The sequence below is a fragment of the Paralichthys olivaceus genome, chromosome 5 (assembly GCF_024713975.1).
Source record: "Paralichthys olivaceus isolate ysfri-2021 chromosome 5, ASM2471397v2, whole genome shotgun sequence".
NCBI classification, from domain to species: domain Eukaryota; kingdom Metazoa; phylum Chordata; class Actinopteri; order Pleuronectiformes; family Paralichthyidae; genus Paralichthys; species Paralichthys olivaceus.
In genome coordinates this window covers 10,536,320-10,556,613 of record NC_091097.1, presented here as the reverse complement: position 1 = coordinate 10,556,613, position 20,294 = coordinate 10,536,320, and the positions used below count along the sequence as shown (strand labels likewise).

Genomic DNA, 20,294 nt, shown 5'->3' with positions numbered 1-20,294 from the left:
TCAACATGCATTAGAGCGGGACGTACCCACTATCTTGGGTTCTGACAAGATACGAAACCCTGCTTGTGTGCAGCAGTGTATGATCTGTGAATGGATGAATGGCAAAACTGTAATGCAAAGCTATTTAAGTAGCCATAAAAAAAGTTTTAAATAAATAAAACCCATTTAGGATTTTTACACATAAATACTTTCAGAGGCTCTTAGAGTTGATTAAACCAGGCCAGTGGGTTTGAACAACCAATGACTTTCGTCAGTTTGAGAAGTTGCAATAATTTTCTCAGCACTTTGAGCAGATATACAGTCTATGAGCAGGCAGGATCAGGGCGGAAGGTGGAGAAGTAAAATGAAATTGCGGGCAAAAAGATTGGTGATATTGATACAACCGCGCTCTAATTGTACTATGACCTCACCGGCCACATCCAATCAAGTTCAAAATTATTTAACCGCAGCCAAAACTGTAATAACCCCAGCAATTAAAGAAAACTCACCAGATACCACAGAGAGGGAACCAAATTGCAAGTTAATCCTTTCATACACCACTGAAGAAACACAGTATAAAGAACACTTTAAAAGATAATTAACTACAGCTCCAGATTTCACAGACTTGCTAAAGACCTGGCAACCCATCCCTCACACAATATCCCATTACTAAACAATTGCTACACTTGCTAATGATATGTAGCTGTCACTTTTCCCCCTCTCTAGTCAACAATGAGCCATAATGACTAAAGTGTGGCGCCCTCTATTTCATTTCTCACTGGACGAATGTGGAGGAGGCCTAACGTCATTGGATCTGTCCGCCCTGGATACACACATCTGTGTGTGAGGTTTGCGCATAATGATGACTGTTTGCTCGTGCTGCTGCTTGCCAGCTGGGCTGGTTCTGCCTCACGATTTGTGAGTCATTAGAGCAAAAAAAACAAAAAACACGTCTTCGTGGTGGAACAAAACAGGCTGCATAATGATCTAATCACACTTCAGGTTTGATAGAGACATCATCTGCTGCCATAACCATTCAGCCTTTCAGGGAAATGCAAAGTCAGAGGTGGGCATGTACTGTGTATGTATGTGTGTGTGTGACAGGGAGTCCGTGTTCAAGCATGCAACCCTGAAATGCTGAATTGGGCAGCTGCCACAGAGAACGCTCCATAAAACTGGTGAATCGCTGCTGGATAACAAAAATGAAAATGTGGCTTTAATTAACAGCTCAGATTCTTCTATGACTGGCAGTGATCTCACTAACCTAAAACAGACTGAAAACGACATTCTTCCTCATGGTATGGCAGCTACAGGACCACCATGTATTTTTTTCTTTTTCACTAAATTTGAATGTATCCAATCCATCTGTAAACGAACCCTTCCAGTTATTTATACTCCTCTAAAAACAGTATGTTTTCCTTGTGTGATACTTAAACGTTAGCCAGTCAAGGTGCTACTTTTAAAGTTATCTCATTTTTCACTGACTCAGTTCAAGCTTATTCACACTGCTCCAAGTGTAAAAAGAGCAGGAGGGGACTCCTGTACCAACCATGACACTTTTATTACTGTTTTGACAAACTCCAAACAGTTACAGCTTTCTTCTTTGACTTTGTACTTCAGGTGAAAGCTATAGTGACCCAAAGATCCGCACCGCTGACCTCAACCAGTTCCAATAACACGACTAAATTGTAGGTCTCCACCTAAGAGAAACAGTCCTTTAACCTCCAGGGATCTGGACAAAGGCACTTGTAAAAGGAAAAGACAGAATGTTCATGGCTTTCCAGCTCTGGGGGTGAATTGATTTAACGCGGCGTGTGTGAAATATTGCTCTTATCCTGACCACTCTTGCCCCTTAACCCCGTCCTCAGCCAACACCCCCCGACTCCCCCGTCCCACTGCTCCCTCGGAATGGCCAGGAATTCCAGGAAAAGTTGCTGCAAAGTTCTGTCTTCCATAAATCACTGTTCGTCTCCACAGCCGCTCCCTGCAGAGCAATGAGGGAGAAACATCATCCTCTTCCCTTTCCCTGAGCCCCTCCGGCTTCACCCCCCTTGTCCTCTGACTGTTTTAAAACTGTGCAGGGGAACAAATGAGAACTTCCTCACCATTTTACCACAATCTAAACAAGTCTCCGCTTCACTTCGAGTCACTCAGTGTGTGCTATGATCTTTACGATCTTGTCTGTCACACCACGGTGGCGTCAAAGTCATGCGGCTTCAATCAGTCTCCCTGCTTTTCTTTTTTTACCTGTTAGTGTTTCTGCATGGGGTCATGGTGTTGTTAGGTCTTTATTGCCCGTAATTCACAACAGTGGTGCCAGTCAAGTCTGACTGACGACTATCTTCTGGCAGTGTTTTTATAGTGAGCACAGCAGCAAACTAGAACCCCCCCAACTATACACTCCTGCCGGGGGGGATTGCTGGAGGGAGGCTCCAGTTGCAAAACTTATCCACATAAAAAAAAACTCACAGGACAGAGCTGCAAAATTTATAATGGGAAAATGTTCCATGACACAACACGCTAATGGAAACAAATGTTACACAAGCATTGTTGTACAGTACTCGTGGAAAAGTTTTTATTGATTGGCCTGTGTTTAGGCCTAAAAGGAGCGTGTGACTGCAGGGCTGTAGCCCAACCCATGTGAGGGATAGACCTGTCTCTGCATGCCCATTAGACACAGGCGAGCAGATTAACACACAGGGTTAGGTTCGCCTATGTATGACATATCCATCACATGGCTCGGTTTCTGGGACAGTAGGTCCAAGGGCTCTGACAGGAACTCTCGGCACGGCTCTCATGAATAACACATAAACAGAGAACATCCGTAAACAGTTTAGAAGACCCGTTTGGACTTTGTTCCAGAAGGGTGGGTGGGTGGATGGGAAGGAGGGACAGGAGGGGTGAGAGAGCAAAGCACTGCAGCTGATATTCTCTCCATGGCGACCCAGTTGGGAGGAGCAACATCAGGCCGCCTCAGTTCTCCTCTGGGACGCTCTGCCTGTACAAACAAACCGACCCCGGGCCTCTGGTCTAATGGGAACCAGACCTGCTCGAGGACCAAATCCCTTCTCTCTCTCTCTCCTTCCATCCTCTTCTTCCCCCCACTTCTTCTTCTCCTCTCTCTGGAGGACCAACGCTCCGCTGACACACACTCCAGCTGAAGGACACACTTCAATTATCCCAAACAGACCTGAAAATATTCCCTGTTCCTTTTTTCCCCTCCAATGTTCCCACACAGCGGCGGGTTCATGACGTCTACATCAGCCCTGACCTTCTTGACCCTGGAGCTGCCAGACTCCAACGACCTGCCCTTTATCTCCTCAGACACACTCTCTCTCACTTTCACATGCTTTGTCTATCACTCCTCTTCTCTCTCAATGTTTTCCCAACTGCTTTCAGACTCATACTGAACCCTGGAGATCCTCCGGATATTTTCCGGAGGGCCTGTATGTGTGAACGTAAATGTCTAAGTGAGAGTCTCTGGACTGTCTCCGCAGTTCATCCGGCTAAAAGAAATCTAAATCTAAATGAAAAATACCTCAGGATAAAAAATCGGTGCCAAACATGTAAAATGCACATGACGAATATGTCAAGAGAGTGTTTGGTGATAAGAGCTGACAGCGGTGTCAATGTGCTGGAAACAAAAACACTTGATCCCCGCACGGGAATCATTCCACTATGTCCCGCCTCTGCCTGCTGCACCACCCCTCACCTGAATGCTAAAGAGATTTCTGGGCGTTTGTGCACATGTCTCCCGGAGGATCTCTCACTGCATTGTTCATGCGTGAGAGGCAAACTCTGGAGAAAGTCCGGGCCAAATTCTGGAGACATTAAATGTACATCACACATTTACACACAGAACTTTATTGACTCCTGTGGATAGTGACGTCTCTTCGACGTGCTCTCATTTCATATGACAGTGAGGTACATTGTCTGTACAAGTAAGTGCATTATTAGATCTACGCTGAATGACGAAAGCGACCCTAATCTGCGGTTCAAAACCGGAGGCATCATGGTGGTGACCTGTTGGGTGCTGAGTGAGAGCAGCTCATCCCTGGCTGCAAAGTCTGAATGTTCTCATTGTGAGGGTTCAGAGTTTATCAGTGAATGTCCTCCCAGTCTTCCTGCAGTCTCCATCTGAATGTTCTGTTTCACTAAAGTATGAATATTGGCTCAGAGTCCGACCGAGGGGGAGAGAAGGCCCTTAAAACACACTGGGCCTCCACACTGACTGCACATCCGACGCAGAGTAGCCTGATTGTGATATGGCTTGTGACAGTGGGGCCTCACAGACATTTGGTGCTGTTTAAATTGCATCACTTTATCATAGCATTCCTTTTTCCCAAATGATAAGTCTGAGATAAAACTACCCTTGAAAGCTTCCTTATTCTACTCTCTCTTTTTTCTTACTGTAAAGCTTTGTGCAAGCACCTCCTCATTCAGGCTATCAGAGGGTCAGAGAAGCTCATTATTTGTTCGTGCTAGAATCAGTGATCGCGTCACTGATGCCAAGTGCCTGGAAGTACGGCAGATTTATTGAGGAGAATGGACCGTGACTGAAGAGTTGGAACAAATTCACAAACACTAGATGTGACTGTTGAGCTCAGCCGCCCTCCCACACATCTGGGCACAATCTTGTCAATGTTCCCCCTTCGGCAGAGATCTGTGATGAGCTGAGTTCCTGCCCAGCTCACACACACACACACACACACACACACACACACACACATTCACACCCTCCATTTGATTTTTGCCAGGTCTTGTGAGCTCCTCCGGGGCTCACTGTTTATTCTTTGTCTGTGTATTTCTTTCTCTTGCCTTTGTGCTGTGCAAAGGCCGGGAGTGGCCAAGCCCAGGCGCAGCCCTCTGGAGCTGAATCACTTTTTTGCAGAGTCAGCGCAAGGCAAGACCTGCCGGTAACAAACGTGTTGCAACTTTTGGCTCCCCAAATGAGGCAGAGTGGGAGGTGTGTCTGGAATATGAAACAAATTAGTCAGAACGTGTGTTTACAACTCCCGAGTCCTTGGTTATTGTTGGACTTTCAGGCTAATGTATAATCTGGATTTATGCTTGGTAGCATGCATTTTATGTCAGCATGATTTAGCTCCAGGATGCATTTAATTAGTGTTCCATTGATCTGCTGAACATGTCCTCACACACCATATTTTCATGGGTTGAACAGAAATGGATCAATACTTGAGGATACTAAAAATATTGAGTGGCTCGATGAGGGAGGGATGCATATTTGAATTTTCCACCAAAGCCAGGAAGAAATAAGACATTAGTTTGCTCTCCATGATCAGCTCAGGTGGGTGTGTCCTGCTTGGAGTTCTATCAGTGTTGGTTCATATTTCCACTGATGTCATTTGTTGAGGCAACAGAACTTTGGCAGGAAGGGACTGACAAACAGTCAAGGTCATTGACCCACTTCAGGGGGAAAGCCACCAATCACTTTGACTGTCCCTGATGTTTCACATTAATGATTATTCCCTGATGTAGGACGACACACAGGGAAAACAGAGTGTCTTTGTCTGCTGACACTCATTCACGCCACATCTTTGTCCTTTAATGGTTAAATATACCCAACCTCTTTGTCATTTGTTCACAGCTCCTTCCTCTTCTCTCCTTTCTTTTCTAATCTGACCTCTTCCTCCACATTGTTCCACTGCCACGTTGCAACCGTTCAGAGATGGGGGGGAGTAGAGACACCTGGATCTTGCTAGTTTCCACTATAAATTGTTCCCCCTCCAGAATAGCTCGCGCCAGAGTCCACGGTCATGTGATGACAATGATGATGATGATGTGGCATGGGCTGATAGTGAGAAACTAGTGAGCGCGGGGACTCCACACCCCCATGGCCCCCTCTCCTGAATCAAATACGCAGAGATGTGTGGGATTGCTCTCACAGGAGGAACTTGAACCCTCTGACTTCCTGCCCACTGATGAGGTCATCGGTCTCAGTGGGAGTGTCTGTGAAATGCCTGCTCAATAACAGCCGACTGATGGCGGGCCACGGCGGGGAGAGGGAGGGGGGCAAAAAAAGGAGGAGTGGGACTTGCAGTGGGGGCAGAGGAGTGGATGACAGGTTGTGTGTGGGGGGGGGGGGGGGGGGGAGAGTGTACAGTGCATGTCTCTTGTGAGCCTGAGGCATTTGGCGGAGCACAGCATGTGTTCATGTTATGGAGAGGACTGGGCTCTCTCTTAAAAAAAAGAAAAAGATTGTCAAAAGGGGTGGGGGTGCGAAGGCTCCACAGCCAGGAAAAATCTCACAAAATGGCTGAGAATGTTCCCGTCTCAGACAAAACTCTCTGCTTTTCATTAATCACATGCGTGTCAGTTAGTAATTGCTATCCGAGCCAGTTCGCAGACTTAGAATCCCACTTTTATGCACCGATCCACGGGTTCAGATAAGGATCAGGACTCCATATGCCAGAATGCTTTGCTTCGCCCTGAGGCCGGTCTCATTTATGACCAACAAAAAAAAGCCAGCTACAAGCCAGATGATTGTCTGTTGAGCTTTTAAGACTGTCATCCTGTCACAATAAAGCACTTTAGTAGAAAAAGGGATGCGTCTCGTATATGGTATATGAAATGACTTGTGGTATCACATGCTGCTCCCTGTCAGCTGGCCTGCCTCCCTCTGGCTTCTGGCTGATGTCAGAGTCCTCTTGATTAAAGAGCGGGCGGCCTTCGGTCCCAGGGAAGATCAGGTTGCTCTGAGGTAACTTCTGGTCCCTATAGGCAGTAGGACCAGAGCTGCTGTGAGTCTGTTGTGAGGGGGAGCACCTGGTGCGCAGTGCCTAAGGCTGCAGCCCCGTACTGTAGGTAGAGGTTGGGGGAAGGAAGGGAGGGGCAGGATGGTGATCGCACATACAAAGCCATCTTGTTTCAGGCTGGGCTCAGATGGAGCAGCTCTGTTGCCAAGGGTCCAGATCCCTACATCCTGCCGCCCAGTCAGAGACCGAGTCTTCAAACAAGTCGCACGAACAAAGAGCCATACAGCTACGTGCACGAGCGCCCATACTCAACCCTTCCAGCACACATAGAAAGGCCTCACTGTAATCTCGCTCCATCTCACACATCTGACTTCCCAATGCCACCCTCCTTTAACTCTGAGCATTTCTCAAGAGGTCATGCTTTCATACCCTAACTCTCACACAACAATGCAATTAACTCCATAAAACACACACACATAGATTGGTCAAAGCACACACACTTACACACACACACACTCACTCCCCCGTCATCGTCTCCCTGTGTTTCACCCTCGGGCGGCAACAGCATAATGCCTTCCAGATGTTGAGATGTTGTACTCTCCAGCTCAACCCTTGGAAGTCAGTGCCCCTTCTCGCATGGTGTTAATGGTGATCTGGAGGCCGCTGAGGAGGGGGTGGGTCACGAGACCTTTCAAGCTCCTACTGTGCCCACAAAAAGCACCACAGCAACCTTTCCCTTTCAGAGGGTAATCGCTGATCTGTCCTCTCTTTGCTCTAACCAGCAGGGTTTCAAATGAAAAGTTGCGCGAGGAGCATGGGTGTGGTTTAGAAAAACGGCCTGCTGACAGTTGAGAAAAGAAGGTGTGCTCACAAACAGGATAACAAAGTCCCCGGCAGCTGTTCTCTGTCCAGATGGGTAGTGGTGGTAAATACTATTAGGTTTCATTTGTCTACATCCCTGGGTTGGACCTTTGGGTATCTAGTGTCAGCTGCCCCAATGGGCTGTTCCTCATCTGTTTATTGCAATCCAGTCGGTGTTTCTCTTTTCTCCCCTTTCATTCTAGTTCTATGAAAATCAATAGCCACTCTCAGGAGCTAGCTTGTGTTACCATCGCCCCCCCCCCCCCCCTCTCTGTGACCCTCACTAAATGATTCAATGTCACAATCTCAGATTTATGTTTCATGCAATGTCCCAAGCTGCACTCTATTAATCCGTAAAAGGTCAATCATTAGGGTCTTATCTGTTTCTCAGTGTAGACACTAAAATGCCCTGGGACATGGTAGACGGCCAAACTCCCTCGGGCGTTGTTTTTTAAAATGCTAATCTCTTTAAAACCAGTGCTACAGCTCATCTGGCTGCTGTGGAAACTTATTTGCTTTTTCAATAATTATTATTTACTGTGGAGTTTAGTGGCGGCGGTTTGATGAAATGCAACTGTCACTGACACATTTCCAAACATTGTTTTGGGGTGTTTCTCTGGCACCTCGCAGGAGAAGATGGACAGACCATACACCAGCATTCGCAGGGGCAAAGGGACATTAAACGAGACGATACAACAACAACGAAGAGAGAGAGAGTGAGCTGGAGAGGGTAGGGAAAAGCTTCGGGCCATGCAGTTCTGTGAGAAAGTGTCCATATGCAGCACGTATTGGAGATGGCCCAAAACAAACAAGTTAAAATTAAACCACAGAAAGACAGCGAATCTCTGTGTTTAAAGTTCTCGCAAACAGAGGATTACCCTGTTACCATTTTAAAGGCCTGAGAAATTGTCTGTCTTTGTGGTTTTATCCTGCATCAGTAAAACCAATAATCTCTTTAACAGCTATACACCACTGGCAGAGCCACAGCTGGATGGCACAGAGAAGATATGGATGTAGGTTTATAAAAAAGCACTACACACAAACAAAGTCTTGCAGGTGCGATTGGGAGATTTTGTGGTTTTACAGAATTTTTATCTCTCACATTCATTTTCCAAAAAGCAGTAACATCAGTTTTTCTGTGGCATATACGAAGTTCTCAATGTAATAATAAAAACACATTCAAGATGCAAAAATATGATTTTAAACATGGCATTAACTCGCTTCTGTTTAACAAGGCAGATGTACTAAAGGGGAAACAACTATTATTCTGTTTCTTGCATTTGCAACAATAACATAAAAGGTCAAACAAGACAAAACTAGACAAGACAAGGTCCAACAGTTCCCTTATGAAACTACATTTAAACTCATTACATCCAGATTTTGATTTCGATCTGGACCAAATAGCAAACCATCTTAAATATCAGTCTCCTAAGTATGCCTATTTGTTCATTAATATCCATGAATGGATAATTTATGGATATATGAGAAGTGTGAAAATCTCAATCTTGCATTGTTAATCAAGTGAAAATTGTACGTAATCCTGCTGACTAAATAACCAACTATCAAACAGAAAGGGGTTAAAAACATAACCTACTTGGCGAAGGCAGCTGAACTGTGAGCTGCTGTAGGTGATCAGCCACAGAATCACATTTCCTGTAAAGAGCTTGATTTGCAGCATTTGCAGTTTCTATTTAATCAGTATTTGATAGTCAAGAAAAATGTTCCTTAAAGAAAAAAATGAGGGACACGCTCAGGCCTGTGAGCCCATGTGAGCTTATCTCTCTCTCTCTCTCTCTCTCTTTCACTCTCTCTCTCTCTCCCACCACCAATAATGATTGATTCAAATTAAATCTGAGTAACAGGGATCCCACGTTTCTACCCAGTTGACTTTGACCTCGCTAATTGGGTTTTCCCACAGGCTTTGTTATGGCCTCAGTGTGTGCGTATGTGGTCGCTGTGGTTGCCACTGCTGAGGTTTCCCATATCCATATGATATCCAACTGTTAGCAGCCGCCCCCCCCTCCTCCACCTCCACCAAAAACCCTGTCTGCCCCACAAATCTCTGCACAGCCAGTGGGGATCAAACGTGCAAAACGGTTAGAGAAGTTGTGTGTGAGAGTTGTGGTAAGTGATTTGAAACTGTGCTGCCATCTAGTGGTGAAAGACAAGAATAAGACACAGCTTTAGTGTTTGGTAAATAGCCTACTAAAGAAATTATGTGAAACACCTTCTTGGATTCAACATGTAGGGGAGCCAGAGATCACTCAATTCAGTTGTGACTTCCATTCAGTGGCCTCTGCAGCGAAGTTACTGAACTCTCAGATAGATCTTCCACAAAGAGCCAAAGAGATCAAACATTCTCATGTGTGTTTCTTTCTCCCTGCAGACGCAGTCAGCCTCATGAGCAGATGTTTTTCGATGCATTGGAGGATTTCAAGCAAAGGATTCTGGGGGACCTCTCCTGGCATCACTCTTACCTCTGACTGATGATGTAGGTGTGTGTCTTTGCATCCAACTGGAAAAATATTTCCACTTTATTACTCCCAGAATATGTGACATCATCTATCACAGCCTCTGCACTCAGCATATGCCTCTACTAAACCCCTTTTTCTCTTGGGAAAAGGGAATACAATTGAGGCTTATTAGTTATATAATTTATAAATGTCTCGTTAAAATAAACTACTCATGAGTGAAACTTTTTATTTTACTCACGCAGCCTACTACACCAGGAATCAGGGGTATCTGGCCTCCAAGGCCTATTTGACCCACGATTCATAAATACAAGAGGAGGCAGCAAATTGACAGTTGACAGCAACTACTTTTTTCTGCTATAAAGATAAATAATATAAAATTATAGACCAACAGACTTTCATAGTGGGCCCTCCCAGCTATATGCTTGTCTGAGTCATGTGCAGGGTGAATGCAACACATATGCAGAGGTTATGTTTCATTACTGACGTGCATCATGTTGAATGTCAAGAAAAAGAAAGTAGAAAAAGAAAGTAGAAAAAGAAAGTAGAAAAAGAAAGTAGAAACAGAAAGTAGATGTGGAATTTTGCACAAAGGATTTTGTTTTGTCAGTGTGTCTAATTTCAAGAAAAGTATGTAGCAGTTTTTCTCTCTGGTCCACAATGAAACAACAGATATATCAAATACTGACCAGCTCTCTGGCCACATGGGATCATTGCTCAGTTTCTGCGTATTTTCTTTGCAAAAACAAAAGCCTATATCAGGACTCTCTGAATAGGCTGATGAGTTTGTAAAACTCCTGCAGGCATTTTAGCAAAAGGTTTCAGAGCATGTAAACAAACAGGAATTGAACATATTTGCTAAGCTGTTAAATACAAAAGCAGCTTACAACATACAACACAAAATACAGACTTCAAGCTGTATGTACTGTATCCTGAGGATTTTCCCATTCTCAGGAGACATACACTGAAGTTTGTGACAGCCTACAATTGTAAGCACTACTTCTCTAAACTGTACATTCAGTTTCCGTCTAGAATGACTGACACAAACTTGGAAAACCAGCTGATAGCGTCATCATCATCACTACCATCTGACATCTGCTTCCCCAAAGACGAATAAGCAGTTCCAGCCAGCACATTAGAGACCTTAGTGTGATGTGTATTCAGTGATTCAAAATCAAAATGACACTTGGAAAAAGGTTCCTCATACCTACTCTAAACATTCCCATATGGCGATGATGTCAAGTTTTATGTTGTAGAGTTATAATTCTCTCTTGGGGCCATCAGGCTCAGTAATGTCCAGTTAGACACACACAAACCAACCGTCAGCAAATATCTGACCTGCTGAGTTGCTTTTTTAGATTCTCTGAAATTGCTGTAATGGGCAGAAAAAACACAGATTTCCTGAAAAAAAAATGAGTCAAGCGATTTGAAGTTTTCTGATAGACCTAAAATGTATCCTATTTACTTAACGACTTCAGGGGGATGTCTAACAGCACTTCTGACTCATCCTCCCCCAACAACTGTGAGTTTCTGGATGGATCTAATTGTTTTTGGTCGTCAGGCGAGCAAAGGGACAGGCTGTGAGGGGAGATTGTTCTTGGAGACGACAGAGCTCTACAGGAGTGGTCTCCCTGTGCGAAACATTAATGACAAAACAATGTAATTACTGTGAAAGGAGACCTTCAGTCTCAGCTGAGACTCTCAAAAACCACCAGGAGTTAGATTCCAACTGAAGAAAGCAATTGCATTTAAAAGAAGTCGGGGGTAAAACACTGAAAAGGAAAAGGTGGGGTGAATAAAATTAGAAAGTTAGGGCGACAGAATGGTTTAGGCCAGCAACTTTACAATGGAAAGCAGAGATTACCGCAGACTCAAAGAAAGACCTTTGCAAATAAGAAAAGGTTATGGAGAGGCTGAGATAGCGGACCAGGCTAACACTGTGATCATTTCAAGTAAACTGAGAGAGAGAACAGAGGTTTTAATGAGGGAAGAGATCCTCTGAATGGGATTTCCAGTGGTCAGGACCAGAGGAGTCAAGGCACTTTCTATATCTCTGGCATGACTCACAGTGAACACTCTTCCTGTTATTTGTAGACTCCTTTCAATTGTCCAAAGTAAATCCCATACTTCCTGTTTGTTATCTGGTTCCTGCACATGTTACACTCAGCTAATACTGAAAGTGATGCTTTTTCCTGTCAAGGGCCATTTCAGGTTTAATAACGTCCTTCAAGGGCCATACCAATTAACTGAAGACACTAATATCACACTAACCTCACAAATGCGATGGCTGGAACCCAACTCTTTGACAAAGCATCTGATGTCAGATGGTAGTGATGATATACTTGCAGCTGGTTTTCCAGGTTGATGACAGTTTATCAAACGCAAACTTCAGTGCATGGCTCGTCATAATGGAAGATCCTCAGGATATACAGTGATAGAACTTGAGCTTGTTGTTGCTTTGCAGCTCAAAGATTTTGTGTTGTATGTTGTCGGGCAAATGAGCTGGTTCCACATTAATCTCTATAAATACATTCTGGATTTAAATATGGAGAATAACCATGAAGGAAAGATTTTATGTCCTTTCTATACAGAGAGGACTACATTTTTTATGTATACATTTCATAGAGTATGCTCATTGCTCCCTTAACATTTGATTAAAAAATGAAAGTTGCATGTTTGCTGTAATAATAAAATCATTACAATGTTATCACACAAAGTTTTGCACAAAGAAGTATCTGGAAGTCTGCAATCTCTGTAGTCATCTCACTTTTTGTTTCAGTTTCAGGATAACAGATCTTTCCCAAAAGGCAAACATGAATTCCAGAAATGAACTGTGCTCAGTTTTATTAATATGGGAAGAATGCAGACCTTGGCAGGGGAATTAATCTTGTCTCTCAACATTGTGGTATGTAGAGTGTTAACTCTCAGGGGGAGTGAGGGTGCACTGTGGTTTCTGCAGTGAAATGACAGTGTGTTGAAACTAGATTCAAACTACAGTGGAATTTAAAAACAAATGCATTGTTTTGTATAACAGCATGTTGAGGTTTTACTCGGAAGTCCTTATGAACCTCTGCCAATTATCCAATGAGTATGAGACTCACTTTCGCAACAGTTTAACAACTTGGTTACAACGAAACTAGTAGGGCAGAGTGTTATTTATGTGCTGTCTAAAAAACTCCATCCTAGAAAACCCAGTCCACTGTGTCCAGCCACTGGAATCTTTTCTCTTGCACCAAATTAAAAAAAACAGCTTCAAATGTCAGCAGAGACCGAAGAATCTGAGGACACAAAGGGATCTCGGTTGGACTCATGCATTTTCCATGATCACATTACAATAAACAGATAACACTCATATGTTTTCAAAGTGAGAGTTTGTTATTCTACTGGTTAAACATTAAATACCCACTCTGTTTTATAACACAGATAGAGAGTGGGTGAGAAATAGCATCTGGACACGACGGCTGATGTGGGTTTATCTCTGAAAGTACAAGGTCACTCTGTCAGTGTTCTGACAAGTCATTAGTCTCTGCATGGTCCTGTGACGTCACTCCTCTACATGTACTCAGATGTACATGTATTTAAAGGGTTAATGTCGCCACCTGGAGTTCCTGATATCATCTCTGGAGTTAATTTGTGCAGACAGCTCATTCATTCCCCTCATCGTCCCACTCAATGTTCTTGTATCCTGGCATGTCTACAAAGAACATTCACATTAGCATGACCGGTGCTGATACCCATAAATGAGTTAAATGGAATTTGGAGAGGTTTTCGTGAGACTCTTGTGCCTTTTACATTGAAGGGGGATTTCCTCATGCTACTTTTTGTTTCGTTTTATAGTCTGAGGTTAGATTTTGAGACACTCAAATAAAGAATCTACTGTGGAAAGATAAATTAGTCTTTCTTTTAGAGGATGGGGAAATAGATTTGTGTGACTAAGAGATCTCTCTTTGTTTGGTTAACTCTTCTCTCCTCTTCTATATAAACAAAATAATCTTGAACATAGTATTACACTCAGTAGAGCACATACCACAGGGTCTGGATTTTTTTTAATCAAGACCCATTAATTAATTTCTTGGAAACCAATGAAAATATAGCGAAAAATATTCCTGGATTCACCCCCTGATCTGCACCAAAATGTATTAGGTTCTTCATTTAGCCAAACCACATCCTACCATCAAGTTTAATGGAAATCCATCCAGCTGTTTTTGTGTAATCTTGTTCACAAACCAATCAACAGACAAACAGACAGGGGTGAAAACATAAGCTCCTTGGTAGAGGTAATAATGTACTGTGGCAAAAATTAATGATGTCTTTATTTTAGAGAACGGAGAAAATAATATCTGACCATTGTCTTGTCAACCTGAAATGGCTGTACTGCCAGAAAAGGACTGTCACATTATCACAACATTATTATCACTTGTTGACAGACGTGTAATAGCCTGAACACACTGAATCCATATGATGAGGAAATGACTCTGAGGCAGCTGACGAGCCTCTCAACATCAACAGGAAGTATCTGTACATACTTTTTAATATTTCAGTTCTGTTTGATGGAGCTAAATGTTATTATTTCTTCTGAATTCGCAGTGAAACACTGATATTGTGTAAAAGGCTCCTGGCCTTCAGAGTAGAGAGTAGTGTGTGTAATGCCTCTTTTGATTATTTTGAATAGGGAGTGTTTCAGCAACATGACTGGAATCTCAATGCTTGTTTTCTTAACCAAAGCCCCCTGTTTGTATTTCAGGGCCTCCCCTGTTCCATATCTTCTTCTATCTTCTCCTTCTGCTCCCATCTGATGGACTCTTCAAATAACCTTTGACCCCAGCTGGATTAAAGGCAACTGGCTGTGTGCAGCTGTTTATTCTCTCTTCTGAAAAAAACCCTTGTTCTGTTTCTATTCATCCTGTCTCTGCATGGGCCACACACAAGAGAACATGGAGAATTTCATCACACTATCTTTGCATTCTTGAAGAGTCAGTGACTCGGTCTCTAGATTTCGTATTTATTTTGACATGTATTTCTCAAATTCAACCTCCCCAAGGTGACTCGTGATAAACATCCCTACGTTCACTTCATCCGTATTTCAAGGCAAAATGATCTCAATTTCAAGGAATTCATATCCTGAATACGCTGCATTTCCTGCACTTGAAATAAAAAACTAAAAGCAGGATGTGACAGTATGCCATGTAGTGTGTGGAAATTCCAGGGTTCAGTCTTCCTGAGAGTCAGAGGCATTATTAATGCAGGAATGTTCTTGGGAAATGAGACAACATTTTTATTTTTACAAGAAACCCATACCCACTCCACTGCCAAACACACCCGCCCACACATCCTAACAATGCACTATAGAGTTAATGAGCTTTTGTATCTTAAAGGAAGACATCAGAGCCGTGTCTGAAAACACTGTCACATCAAAAATGGATCAGAAGTACCAAATGGCCAGTTTTGTTTCTAACAACGTTCTGAGTGAAATATGAAGACGTGGAGCTAGGAGAGCTGAAAACACACAATCTGTCTCGAGATGTGGGTGTGTGGGTGTGAATGTGCTGGTGACCTTACAGCGTGGGCATGTTAAAGCCTGCCAGCCCGCATAAAGAATAATAGTTTGGCCTGATTGAGAGATGGAATTGATACCATCACTGTCATCAAGTTTTTCTTTTAATTTTAAAGCTTTCTTTAGTGGTAAAGAAACAGTGCTTTGTGTAAATATCTGTTTTAATCCTAAAATAGAATAAATACATGACATGTACATTTGCAGTAAAACTTATCTTAAACTAAGTCAGCTTCAAGTTTCACATTATGCACCAGCTGAACCACATCACAGTAACAACTGCATCATACTGCTGGAAAGTTTGAACTCTAGCAAACTAATCAAGATGCTTTAATAGTGGTGACAAGTCCAGGAAGTACTTTTTTTCTTTTCTTCACGTGTTTCCTTCTAATGTTGTGCAGTTTACAGTGAAATGTTTCAGACATATAGTTCTGATTTGTCATATCATTTTGAATGTCTTTGTTATGACTATGTGTTTTTCTTGTTTGAGGTTTGATAGTGACGAACATTACATCAGTAAAACATGTAAACACGTGCATCAAAGAGACATATTTTAATATATAAGTGGCATAACTGTTAATTTATTGGACTTATATTATTTATATAATTTGAGTATTCTGATGTGTTCACATGTGCTGAGAAATACATCACAACTGCAGGCTATGTAACACTGTCTGACTCATGAATGTACAACCCCCCCCCCCCCCCACACACACACACACACAGACCCAAGTGGGAGTGTGTATGTGTGCTTGCTTAGAGAGAAAGAGAGAGAGAAAGAGAGAGAGAAAGAGAGAGAGCTTAAGTATGAATGTGTTGGCAGAACAATATCTCTCTCTGTGCCTCGGCTCTAAATGCACTTCATTGGTTTCGTGGACAGTGTGATCAGAGCATAGCAGCCGAGCAGAGCTGGACTAAACCACAGGAGGAACATTGTTCAAATCAAATGAGTCAGGCAACATCACTTGTTCCGTTTTTCGTGGGGTTCATTCTCACTGCGACAGGTAGGCTGCATGCGCTCACTTTATTAACCGGAACAATGGTCAAAGTGCGCAGTAAAGTAGACCCTAAAATCTATTGTGTCTCGTCGTGCATGATAAACCGGGCTCTTTGTAAAAGTCGCTCTTATCACCTCTTTTATATTCGATTGTCCTCCATCAGAGCAGCGTGCAGCCATCAGCATTCATTAAAGTATTACGTGGGGTGCAGAACTTAACTTAAACCAGAAGGGAGCGGTGTCATGTGACAAAGAGAGTAAAGTGGTGTTTCAGAAAAAAGAAGTTTCACATAAACCAACAAGACCATTCCATAAATAATGTGTTTGATGTCAGAGTTTGTACATTACGTAATACTATCAACCTTACCTCCTAGAAAATAAAAGTTTGATTCTTCTAAATACGAGCCTGTTTCTGTAACAGTGCAGTCTGCTTATCACTGTGCATCTCGAAAAGAAGCTGGAGGAATGCTCATGTTTATTTTCTCACTGGTTATTGGGAGGATTTAGAGGGGTGACACCACATTGACTGTAAACCAGCAACTGTTAAAGGTCAGGTGTATCTGATCATTGTTTTGTGTTAAAGAAACATTTTAAATGTATTTAAAAATAAAATCTTGGATATTAAGTTAAAAGTTAAACCTTTGTTTTTAAGTACTTAGGGTTGGTCATTTTGGGCAAAGTACATGAAGATACACAGAGAGTGAAATTGCAGTTCCCCTTCAATTTTAATGAATAATCACCACCCTCATAATTTATTCAGTTATATATTTGTTTAATATATCATATTATTTGTCCTTTTCACATCTCTCACATTAAACTAGATTAGGTCATTTCTGTATTCGTTTGCACATCAATGAAAGTTTTCAGGTTAAATCAATATGTGATTAGAAAACACAATATATTTATTGTATAAAGAGTATTTCTGACTGGATTAGATTGAGAACGTTTAATTTAGTTTATCTTTGGCACTGCGGCCACAATTAGTTTTCCTTTTCTAATACTATAGGTTCTGTGAGTAGAAAATAATGTTTGGTGTACAAGTAATATAATGAGGAATGGTTATAATCTATTGGTGATAGCAAACTGTGAAAATCAAGATGGTTAAAATTGCTCCTTTTGATAATATAACTAAAGCTCTTCTTTGACATACATCAAAACCTTAGTGAGCTGCAGTTTTGGGATAAACCTCCTTTTATTCACCTGTCGACAATATAAAAGAAGTAAAAGATACAATGAAATGTTCCACGTATATAAACATAACATTTACCTGCACTTCTATTCTGTAGGTGTGCAAGCCACTTGTCCCATTGAGCTGAGCCCCCCTGCAGTTGTGGTAAGATATGGAGACCCTGTCTCAGTGAACTGCAGCACATCAGAGACCCAGATAAAGGGAATGGGATGGGAGGCAACACAAGGAGGCAAAAGTCTAGCACCGGTCAACCATTTGAATTGGAATGTGGAGAACCTGACGGACTGGAACATCTCTCCCATGTGCTTTTTAAATATGGCAGTTGGACAGTGCAGTAGGGAACTAAAAGTTGTTATTTACAGTAAGTCTTTTTCTTAATCAGAACAGAGTGGACAGACGCTGTGATTGTGTTTCATACCCACATAGCATCTGGATATGGGCCACTTCTGGCCCTCAAATGGATGTGAGCCTAAAGAGGCCCACATGCAAAATATGTGACATGTAAAATGTGGCCTTAATATGCCAATAGAGCACATTTTCTGGCAAACACCTTGTGCTCTAGGCACAGTGTAATCTGGATATGAACCCAAAGTTCTCCATGTGGCAAAAACAAATTTAGGGCAACCTTTGGCACCTCTGGTTGATAGGTGGCATTGCTATGGCTTATACAGTTTGTGGCCCAGATCTGGTTCATTCCATGCGGTGTGTGGGCTTGATGACAATGTGGCAGTGGGACAGTGTGGGCCACATCTGGGCCAAAACTAGTGTGCTATGCGGATAACATCTACTTTTTCCTTTAGGGTTCCCGGAAAAAATACTCATCAGCTCCAGCAGTGGCTCCGATGGTGTGATGAGAGAAAACGAGCAATATACCCTCACATGTAAAATCCAACAGGTGGCACCTATAGAAAATCTTACTGTCACATGGTACAAAGGAGATAGTCCAAGCACGTTCAATCCCATTAAGACACCAGGAGATCAGCTATCTGTCTACAGTTTTACACCGACTAGACGTGACAATGGAGTCAAATTCAGATGCGAGGCACACATGGACCTCAGGCCAGAGGGGCCACAACTGAGTGTGTCATCACAAGAGATAAATATTACAGTTAACTGTAAGTATTTTGGTTTTTACACAGTGTTTTGTTTTATAGCCTAAATGTATAGTCAGTGCATCAGTTAAAAAAGTAACCATCAGATTTATTTTGTAAGAAAATTATATTTTTCAGCTGCAGCCCTAATTCTCAGTTGGCAATAATACATTTTAGTTTCTCAGTGTAATAAGGCTGTACAGTTGTATTCTTACTGCTTTTCATCTAGTAAATAAAAGCAAAATAGTATAAAAGTGATTTAATGTATTTGCTTCTGTATAGATGGACCAGAAGTACAATGTTCTGCCATTGTTAATGTACTGGAAGGGGAAACTTTGGAGAGTCGGTGTCCAGTGGAAGGAAATCCAACCCCCTCATTCAGATGGATGAAAGATGGGGAGCCAATAAACCCCAGCATCCCTCTGACCAGGAAGAACGCTGGGCTGTACTATGTTGAGGCCCAAGGTGCTTCCATCATCAACAAAACAATCCAGGTTCTGGTAATGTGTGAGTGTCACATTCAGTTTCTATTGCAAATCTACCACAATACTGAAACTCTCAATATTTTCTATAAGAGTGTCCTTTTTTGCAGTGTTTGCAGTTACTACGTTGTGGTTTTGTTGTTCAAAAGATTTAATATGTAACAATTATTCACTGAAATGTCTAAAATACAACCAGACATATGTTATCTATTATGTTGACTTGTGTGCTGACATATACAAATACAAAATGTTTAATTTCGCTTTCAGATGGACCAGAGCTGTGGTGTTCAGGCTCTTACACTGCACTGGAGAACACTCCTCTCAACCTGAACTGCACGGTTGTGGGCTATCCTAAACCTGAAACAGTGTGGTACAAAGATGGTGAAGAGGTGGAACTTTCAGAGTACCTAACAAGAAGCGACACAGGGCTGTACGTGATCGTAGCTTCAAACAATCTGACAAGTACCAATGTGACAGTGGAGATTAATGTCATGTGTAAGTTAAATTAATGAGAATTATGAGTGAAAGGTTCTGTCTTTTACACTGGTGAATTTGCCTTTGCTTTCTTTCTGACCGATCTGGATTCAATTGTCCGCAGACCCACCCTCACCCATAGTAGAGCTCGAAGACTCCAAAGTTGAGATGGGTTCTACTGCGTGGCTGAAATGCTCCTCTATGGGAAACCCACGACCAGAATATAGGTGGGATTATTACAAAGCCGCCAATGTAAAGGAGGAAAATGAAGACGGAGTGTCCCGTCTGCTCATCTACAATGCCACTCCGTACAACATGGGCTCCTACAAGTGTAACGCCTTTAATGGGATAGGAAATGTCTCTAAAACAGCCAGTGTCGATGTGACAGGTAAGGTCAATATACTGTAATATAGCAACCATATTAAAGAAAGGGCCTGATGCACTCACTGAAATATCTCAACAACCATTCATTGTCATTTTCAG

General features: G+C 42.4%; 1 protein-coding gene across 1 annotated transcript in view; it reads left to right on the top strand.

Annotated features, from left to right (window-relative positions):
• LOC109634009 (hemicentin-1) overlaps nucleotides 1–20,294 on the top strand; it is a 45,019-nt gene that overhangs the window by 8,224 nt on the left and 16,501 nt on the right. Inside the window, exons 3-9 of the mRNA XM_069525255.1 lie at nucleotides 9,943–10,051; nucleotides 14,772–16,582; nucleotides 17,862–18,125; nucleotides 18,565–18,879; nucleotides 19,138–19,362; nucleotides 19,605–19,832; nucleotides 19,936–20,199. Of these exons, the coding sequence (XP_069381356.1) occupies nucleotides 16,390–16,582; nucleotides 17,862–18,125; nucleotides 18,565–18,879; nucleotides 19,138–19,362; nucleotides 19,605–19,832; nucleotides 19,936–20,199 (1,489 nt within the window). The 5' untranslated portion in view covers nucleotides 9,943–10,051; nucleotides 14,772–16,389. The remainder of the gene's footprint in view (nucleotides 1–9,942; nucleotides 10,052–14,771; nucleotides 16,583–17,861; nucleotides 18,126–18,564; nucleotides 18,880–19,137; nucleotides 19,363–19,604; nucleotides 19,833–19,935; nucleotides 20,200–20,294) is intronic.